The sequence below is a fragment of the Miscanthus floridulus genome, chromosome 5 (assembly GCF_019320115.1).
Source record: "Miscanthus floridulus cultivar M001 chromosome 5, ASM1932011v1, whole genome shotgun sequence".
Classification (NCBI taxonomy): Eukaryota; Viridiplantae; Streptophyta; class Magnoliopsida; order Poales; family Poaceae; genus Miscanthus; species Miscanthus floridulus.
The window spans coordinates 116,750,850-116,759,816 of NC_089584.1; the positions used below are offsets into that span (position 1 = coordinate 116,750,850).

An 8,967-nucleotide genomic window follows, 5' to 3' on the forward strand; every position below is an offset into this window, starting at 1 on the left:
TCACGTGCGGTTATTTTTCTTATATTGATCGCTATGGATCAACTTTGCATTATTAATGTTATTTTGTGTGTTTTCTTTCCTTTTTTGTTTATTGTACACATGTTTTATATCTTCGTATTGGAATAATTTTGTTGAAACAATCACCCTGTTCGCTGATGCTGAAATTTGGCTTATGCTTGTGTTTATGTTGAAATGTTATGAGAGAAAAACACTGTTCTATGGCTGAAAAGTAGTTTTGAATAAGCTCAAGCGAACATCCATAAAGACTTATGAGAACGGTTGGTGCTCTTGTGCACTTTTAGTTCCTTTATTTACAATTGGATTCAAATCTCATATTGTTGGATCTTGTCAATCATCTAATGCTGACAACGTGAGATTGGTCAACTGTGGGTGTAAGCCTTTCAACCTTTAAGATATTATTAAGGTCTGCAACAATAATTCAATCACCTAGAAGAAAATGCAATGATTCGGTAGCCCAGCAAGGCAAAACCGTGTTAGCATTTGGTGACAGCATTTTGTTAGGCCACGTTTGGTTCTGCTAGTGCACCTCACCTCGCCTTGTTAGCAAGAAACGAAAGAGAAAATCGTGTTTGGATTCCATGCCTTGTTGCCTCGATTTTTGCGTGAGTTTTTCCTCAGAGCCAAATTGGTTCGCAGAAACAGGCAAGGTTACTCTCGCCTGGCTAAGCGAGGTCACGCTGCCTGCGCAAGCTGAGTTTTTCCCAGCTGACCCAGGAGAGGCAAACTGGCTCTGGCTAAGCGCGGCCACGAAAAGCTTGTTGTGCATCCTAAGCATTGCAAGATTATCTGACTTCGACTCTTTAACTGATTTTTGCAGATGTCCAAGTTCATCTGACTTGAACTCTTAAGTGATTTTTGCCAGATGTGCTTGAGCTCACATGATGATCAGTCATCGATAGAAATCAGACAACTGGTAAGGTGAGTACTGAGTACCATGAAATGTTTTGCATCTTGGGCACTAAACCAATGCATGCCTGTTCGCTTGGCCAATAAGCCATGACTGAAAGTACCGTTGGCTGATTAGTTATAAGAGAAAAATACTGTTCGTTGGCTGAAAAAGTACGGCGTATAAGCCAAGCGAACATGGCGGCAACTATGCAAGGAATGCAGCATTGTTTGCAAAATCTTATTTGAACTCGTGGCGGATGTAATAAAAAACAGGTAGAGCTAAGCAACCATCCAAGCTGGCACAATTTTCTGCAAAGCATATACTACTGCAAAAGTGAACAACTGTAGAACTCCTTAAGACAACTTAACATTCACCTCGATCTTGCATACTTGCACCAAGCAAAGCTTCCCACAAGTTCATCAGAGCTGGAGCCTGGGGCCTTTCATCCGTCCTTCTCGAGGCTGGTGTTGTTCAGCCGCTCGATGGCCAGTATAAGCGCCTGTGTACCGAGCCCGCCCTCGCCGTGAGCGATCAGCGACACGTACAGCTGTTGCGCGAGCGCGAGCCCCGGCAGCGACAGTCCCATGGCCTGGCATTCCGACAGGCAGATACCGAGGTCCTTCACGAAGTGCCGGACATAGAAGCCAGCCGCCATATCCCTCTCCAGGATCCGCTTCCCGTACAGTTCCAGCGACTTGGACCCCGCCGCGCCGGTGGAGATGGCCTCCAGCCACTTGGCCACGTCCAGCCCGGCCTTGTGCGCGTACACCATGCCCTCCACGAGCCCCACCATGGTGGACGCGATGGCGATCTGGTTGCCCAGCTTCGCGCGCTGCCCCGCGCCGGGCCCGCCCATGTACAGCGCGTTTCCCATGAGCTTGAAGAGCGGCGCCAGGCGAGCAACGACGGCGGCGTCGCCGCCCGCGAAGATGGAGAGGGTGGCGTTGCGGGCCCCTCGGTCGCCGCCGGAGACGGGGGCGTCGACGGCCGAGCAGCCGGAGGCGGCAGCGGCCGCGGCTATCTCGGCGGCGAGGGTGGGGTCGGAGGTGGTCATGTCGACGAGGATGCCGCCTGGGGCCAGGCCGGAGAGGGCGCCGGTGGATGGATCGAGGGCGGTGGAGCGGACGTCGGAGGGGAAGCCGACCATGAGGAAGATGACATCGGCAGCCGAGGCGGCCGCGCGGGGGCTGTCCGCGAGGCTGGCGCCGCTGGAGACGAGGCCCTGGGTCTTGGATGCCGTGCGGTTGAAGACGGTGAGAGCGTAGCCGGCGGAGAGGAGGTGGCCAGCCATGGACTGGCCCATGACGCCCGTCCCCACCCAGGCCACGCGGGTGGTGTCCGGAGAGATCGGACGATAGGAGACGTTCGCTGCCGTGGACGAAGACGACATGGCTGCTGCTGCTGCGGCGGCGGTAGCGGCGAGCGGAAAGGGCGGAAGGCGGCGAGTGAGGAAACTGGATATGCCGGCCATCATTTGGGGGCGGAGTAGCTGCTCGATAGGCTGTCCCTGTATGCAGATGAATTGTCGCAAATGCCCTCTTGTGTCGCGTTGTAGTTGCCGATAAGGGGACCTCGCATCGTGAGGCCAGTGGGCTTCTGTATAGTCGCTGTCTTGGAAAGGGGCCAGTGGGCTTTATCCATGGGCCGAATGGTAGCCCGAGAGTGAGCTCATGGGTGACGAGCAGCCCCAGAAGCCGCCCCGCCGCCAATCTGCGGCCTTGTTTACGTTGCAAATTTTTGTAATCTGGACACGGTAGCATGTTTCATTTGTATTTGATAAACTTTGTCTGATCATAGACTAACTAGGCTCAGAAGATTCGTATCGTGATTTACAACTAAACTGTATAATTAGTTATTTTTTATCTACATTTAATGTTTTATATATGTATCCAAAAATTGATGTGATAGAAAGAGAGTAAAAAAACTTTAGAATTTTGAGGCAATCTAAACAAGAGACTTTTCCCTGTGTGCCATTATAAAAGATCGTAATCCCTTATGTGCCCCTGAAAAAATTCAGCGGTCTTCAGTGCCACTACTCCAACTTTTTCGTGTCATCCATGCCACTTCCGTCAGTTTGGGCTCTAACGCCGTTAAACTGCAGGTGTGAAAAGACGAAAATGCCCTTAAGTTTAAATATGTTATTAATTTTTTTTGAACATCTTAACGACTTCAAATGAAAAAACTTAAAACTAGAAAGTTGTAGATCTCATCGAGATCTATAATTTTCATATAATTTTTTTTTTTCATTTAATTTTGCAAAACAATAATATAATTTTTCTAATATATATTAATCATATTAAATTATATTTTTTTTACGAAATTAAATGAAAAAAAATTTATATGAAAATTATAGATCTCGACGAGATCTACAACTTTCTAGTTTTGAGTTTTTTCATTTGAAGTCGTTAAGATGCTAAAAAAAATTAATAACATATTTGAACTTAAGGGCATTTTCGTCTTTTCACACCTGCAGTTTAACGGCGTTAGAGCCCAAACTGACGGAAGTGGCATGGATGACACGAAAAAGTTGAAGTAGTGGCGCTGAAGACCGCTGAATTTTTTCAGGGGCACACAGGGGATTACGATCTTTTATAATGGCACACAGGGAAAAGTCTCTCTAAACAAGGCCTGCATCGATCAAACCACAGGTGGTTTTGGGGCCGAATATTCGCCCGTGGGATATTTCGAGCCCGGTGCGCCAACTCCGCTGCTATAGATATCCTCACAGGCGGCCGCTAGGGTTTTAGTGCTTCTCTCCCGGCGGCGCCTCCACATCTCGTCTCTCAGATCGGGAGGCGAAACCAAGGTGACTGACCACCCTTTCCCCCTCTTCTCTGGTTGGTAGAGCTAGAGCTAGCTGATCGGTATTTCTAGGTGACTTCAAGGCGTTTTGGTTCCATCTCGTGGTGTCTTGTGTTGATTGGATTGAGCTAGAGCTAGCTGATCGGTATTTCTAGTTGACTTCAAGGCGTTTTGGTTCCATCTCGTGGTGTTTTCTGTTGATTGGATTGAATCGGAGGCCTTGAAGTGGCTTGCGGTTCGATTCTGAAGTTTGTGTGGGTACTCCAGGTAATTTAGGTCGATTCGGGTTTACTGGTGCCGCTGACTGTTCTTTCTGTGTTTGGTCTGTCCGATCTGTAGAGATAAGATAAGGTGCAGTCCTGGTTCACTCCGGATGTCCTATATTACTTGATTCTTAACTTAATTTTTGCGTCGACCAGTTAGTTTGCGCCTTTGGGTGAACTGGGTCTGCTGTGATCCTTGTGTGACACTGATTTGTTTACTCAGATCTACTGTTTTCCCATGACTAATTGCGGCTGGTATAGTCTGATTTGGTTCTAACCATTTGTGCTCTGTTGGTAGTCCTTAGATTCATGATAGTTATGTTTATGATCCATTTTAGGCAGTATGATTACCTATTTATGGTCCATTTTTTTAATGCTCAGTATGTCGGCATTCATCGATCTGTGGTAGTCCAAGTCTACATGAATTTGTTGAGTAATCTATGCTTTACTTTTTGGCGTCTTCGATTTTCATGAAGGCTAGGATTTTCTGCTAGTCGAAATGTTTGTCTGAAATATTTTCTGGTGTTTCCATGTATGTTGGTATGTCAATAATGTGATAATCTGTCTGTATAAGTGTATAAGATTGGTTTTGGTTCACAGTTGTAATACACATGGTACACCCATCAGTTGTGCTTTAACCTGTAGTTACCATCTACTGTTTCTTGTTTCACTTATCAGTATTAACCCATTCATTTAGTATTTTAGAGATTAGTGATTGAATCGTCCCTTTGATGCTTTCTTAAAACAAGTTGTAGTATGATGAGGTTCTACCCTGTGTTCAACAAAGATACCTATTAGCTTTTGTGTGCATACAATCCCTTGTGCTGAGTGAAAATTAGAATAATTTACCTTGATAAAGAGTGTGAGTGAAAACGTTTTCAACAAATTTCTGAAATGGTTAATAGCTTGTTTGATACATTAGACAGTTAAATTTATGTCTCTTTTGTTCCTGACAATTGTAGTGCTTGTTGCTTCTTTGTGCTGATGTCAGGCTCAAAGTTTTCTGTAATTCTGTTTATTCTGTTCATGTTTTTTTTTTAAAAAAAATCTGACTCGCATTTTGTACCTTCAACTGCAGGAATACATATACATATTTGTAGTGGGATCATCATAAACAGTCAAGATGGTGAAGTTCACGGCTGAAGAGCTTCGTGCCATCATGGACAAAAAGAACAACATTCGCAATATGTCTGTTATTGCTCATGTGGACCATGGTATGTTCAGAACAGTGCTTTGTTAGATGGCATCGCAAAAAAAAACACCTTAATGTTTCGAGCCTTTTCGTTTTTAGAACTTATTTTGTTTTCAATATTTAAGAGCTAATGCATTATCGTTTTTTAGAACTTATTTTTAGAACTGATGCTGCACCATCTGTTTTCTGCCGAGTTACTTATGGCCAGTTATTCATTCATGTAGTAGGCTTACCGTTTTTTTATCTTGTGATTAATGTATTGCTTCTCTAGGTGCTATGGTAGGTATATTACCTGTTAATGTTTTAGATTGTAATGTATTGATGTGTTTGTTAACTTTCAATTTTGATTGGTTGTCTGTCCCTAATTTGCTACTCTATGATGCATGTCCAGTTGGATGTTGAAGTTGTGCACCGTTCCTTATATATTATTGTTTTTTTTTGCAGGAAAGTCCACGCTTACAGATTCCCTTGTGGCAGCTGCTGGGATTATTGCGCAGGAAGTTGCTGGTGATGTCCGCATGACTGATACTCGTGCAGATGAAGCAGAACGTGGTATTACAATCAAATCCACTGGTATCTCTCTTTACTATGAGATGACTGATGAGTCACTGAAGAACTACAAGGGTGAGAGGAATGGTAACCAATATTTGATCAACCTTATTGACTCACCTGGGCATGTCGATTTTTCTTCGGAAGTTACAGCTGCTCTTCGCATCACCGATGGTGCTCTGGTGGTGGTTGATTGTATTGAAGGTGTCTGTGTGCAAACTGAAACTGTGCTCCGCCAAGCTCTTGGTGAGAGGATTAGGCCAGTCCTTACTGTGAACAAGATGGACAGGTGCTTCCTTGAGCTTCAGTTTGAGGGTGAGGAAGCTTATCAGACTTTCTCCCGCGTCATTGAGAATGCCAACGTCATTATGGCAACATATGAAGATAAGCTCCTAGGTGATGTCCAAGTCTACCCAGAGAAGGGGACTGTTGCTTTTTCTGCTGGCCTGCACGGATGGGCCTTTACCCTCACTAACTTTGCCAAGATGTATGCATCTAAGTTTGGAGTTGATGAAGCTAAGATGATGGAGAGGCTTTGGGGTGAGAACTTCTTTGACCCTGCCACAAAGAAGTGGACTACCAAGAACACAGGTTCTCCTACCTGCAAGAGAGGATTCGTTCAGTTCTGCTATGAGCCAATCAAGCAAATCATCAACACCTGCATGAACGACCAGAAGGATAAATTGTGGCCCATGCTGCAAAAGCTCAATGTTACCATGAAGGCTGATGAGAAGGAATTGATTGGCAAAGCTTTGATGAAGCGTGTTATGCAAACGTGGCTTCCAGCTAGCACTGCACTGCTTGAGATGATGATATTCCACCTTCCTTCCCCTTCAAAGGCTCAAAGGTATCGTGTGGAGAACTTGTATGAGGGACCCCTTGATGATGTCTATGCAACTGCTATCAGAAACTGTGATCCGGAGGGACCTCTTATGCTGTATGTTTCAAAGATGATTCCAGCATCTGACAAGGGCAGGTTCTTTGCCTTTGGTCGTGTCTTCTCAGGGAAGGTTGCTACTGGTATGAAGGTTCGGATCATGGGTCCCAACTATGTCCCTGGCCAGAAGAAGGATCTGTATGTCAAGAGTGTCCAGCGTACTGTTATCTGGATGGGAAAGAAACAAGAGTCTGTTGAGGATGTTCCTTGTGGTAACACTGTTGCAATGGTTGGTCTGGATCAATTCATCACGAAGAATGCTACACTCACTAATGAGAAGGAGGTTGATGCATGCCCAATCAGAGCAATGAAGTTCTCTGTCTCCCCTGTTGTGCGTGTTGCTGTTCAGTGCAAGGTTGCCTCTGACCTTCCCAAGCTAGTTGAAGGTTTGAAGCGTCTGGCAAAGTCTGATCCTATGGTTCTCTGTACAATTGAAGAATCTGGTGAGCATATCATTGCTGGAGCTGGTGAGCTTCATCTTGAGATTTGCCTGAAGGATCTGCAGGACGACTTCATGGGTGGTGCTGAAATTATCGTTTCCCCTCCTGTTGTGTCCTTCCGTGAAACCGTTCTTGAGAAGTCCTGCCGTACTGTCATGAGCAAGTCACCCAACAAGCACAACCGTCTGTACATGGAAGCGCGCCCCTTGGAGGAGGGTCTCGCTGAGGCCATCGATGACGGCCGCATTGGCCCACGTGATGATCCTAAGGTGCGCTCCCAGATCCTCTCGCAGGAGTTTGGTTGGGACAAGGACCTTGCCAAGAAGATTTGGTGTTTTGGACCTGAGACCACTGGTCCAAACATGGTTGTTGATATGTGTAAGGGAGTTCAGTATCTCAATGAAATCAAGGATTCTGTCGTGGCTGGTTTCCAGTGGGCATCAAAGGAGGGTGCACTGGCAGAGGAGAACATGCGTGGGATTTGCTTTGAGGTCTGTGATGTCGTTCTTCATGCTGATGCTATCCACAGGGGTGGTGGCCAGGTCATTCCAACTGCCAGGAGGGTCATCTATGCTTCTCAGCTCACGGCCAAGCCAAGGCTGCTGGAGCCAGTGTACCTGGTGGAGATTCAGGCCCCAGAAAATGCACTTGGTGGTATCTATGGTGTTCTGAACCAGAAGAGAGGGCATGTCTTCGAGGAGATGCAGAGGCAGGGTACCCCGCTCTACAACATCAAGGCTTACCTCCCTGTCATCGAGTCCTTTGGGTTCTCCAGCCAACTGAGGGCTGCAACCTCTGGTCAGGCTTTCCCCCAGAGTGTCTTTGACCATTGGGATATGATGGGCTCTGATCCTTTGGAGGCTGGCTCCCAGGCTGCTCAGCTGGTGCTGGATATCCGCAAGAGGAAGGGTCTCAAGGAACAGATGACCCCTCTTTCTGAGTTTGAGGACAAGCTCTAATCTTTTCGTTTTTGCTACTGTTACCCGTACTGGTTTAATTGTCGATTCATCTACTGTACTGGAAGTACTTTTATCTTGTTTCCTTTTAGTTGTCAAGTGCATATTTCTGAACATCATTGGTCATACTGTAGATGGTAGTGTGCTGCTGAGACACTTTTTGCTACCCATCGTGATGTAACAGATGAAACAGTTGAGAACGAGCGCGTAGCTCAGTGGCTAGCTTCTCTGGTTTGAGAGCTGCCCGCCCGAGTTCGATCCCTTGGATCGCAACTCTTGTGTCTCACCGGGCATGTCCCCAAATTAATAACAGTCTCCGTTTGGACTGGTTTTAAGCGGCTGCCTCTCACGCGGGATGTTATAATGGGATCGTGATGTGCCCGTCGCCTTTGAAATCAGAGGATTTTGGTGATCTTAAGAAGGACGCGGTCTTCAGATCTGAGTGAGTTTGTTTGTACATGGATGGTGTGAGTAGTGTGGGTGTGTTAGTGGACGTGCGTGTGTATGAATAGATGCTACAGTTGTACCTAGATGAAAGGCAAAAAAAAAAAAAAAAAAGATGAAACAGTTGGTATATGCTTTGTTAAGTGGAAGTGTTGCAGTAAATGCTTGTGCCATCCTGATTTAATGCTCGTTTCCTTTCTGTTGGAAAAATGCTTGCTTAGATAATTTCACTGTTGTTGCATGCTTTCTTCCCTTTGCCTTCACATTACGGGTGGTTAAATGATTTGCGTTTGCTCGAGTGGTTTGAATTTCATTCTGTCTTTGAATGAAACGGTATTTCGATCAGGTAGCTGCTGCTATTTATCTGTAATTGCTGATTGTTTATTTGCAATTAGAGATTGAGGACTGGAATGATGGTTAATTTGTGTACAAGATTCGGTCAAGTGCCATGGAAGTTTAAGTAAAATTTGTAAA

At 45.7% G+C, this 8,967-nt stretch overlaps 2 protein-coding genes across 2 annotated transcripts; one reads left to right on the plus strand and one right to left on the minus strand.

Annotated features, from left to right (window-relative positions):
- Positions 1-1,119: 1,119 nt before the first annotated feature.
- LOC136450558 (probable 3-hydroxyisobutyrate dehydrogenase-like 1, mitochondrial) lies at positions 1,120-2,439 on the minus strand. The gene has a single exon (XM_066451045.1). It carries the CDS (start codon positions 2,382-2,384, stop codon positions 1,353-1,355), a length of 1,032 nt encoding a protein of 343 aa, XP_066307142.1. The 5' UTR covers positions 2,385-2,439; the 3' UTR covers positions 1,120-1,352.
- Positions 2,440-3,586: 1,147 nt separating this feature from the next.
- On the plus strand, positions 3,587-8,384 carry LOC136450556 (elongation factor 2-like). The gene is made up of 3 exons (XM_066451043.1): positions 3,587-3,716; positions 5,054-5,189; positions 5,612-8,384. The coding sequence occupies exons 2-3, from the start codon at positions 5,099-5,101 to the stop codon at positions 8,050-8,052; spliced, it is 2,532 nt and encodes an 843-aa protein (XP_066307140.1). The 5' UTR covers positions 3,587-3,716; positions 5,054-5,098; the 3' UTR covers positions 8,053-8,384.
- The last annotated feature ends 583 nt before the right edge of the window (positions 8,385-8,967 follow it).

Excerpts from the sequence above, each read along its gene's own strand:
- LOC136450558 (XM_066451045.1), bottom strand. The coding sequence starts at position 2,384 with ATGATGGCCGGCATATCCAGTTTCCTCACTCGCCGCCTTCCGCCCTTT.
- LOC136450556 (XM_066451043.1), top strand. The coding sequence starts at position 5,099 with ATGGTGAAGTTCACGGCTGAAGAGCTTCGTGCCATCATGGACAAAAAG. Across the intron at positions 5,190-5,611 it reads TATTGCTCATGTGGACCATG|GAAAGTCCACGCTTACAGAT; the intron begins GTATGTTCAGAA and ends TTTTTTTTGCAG.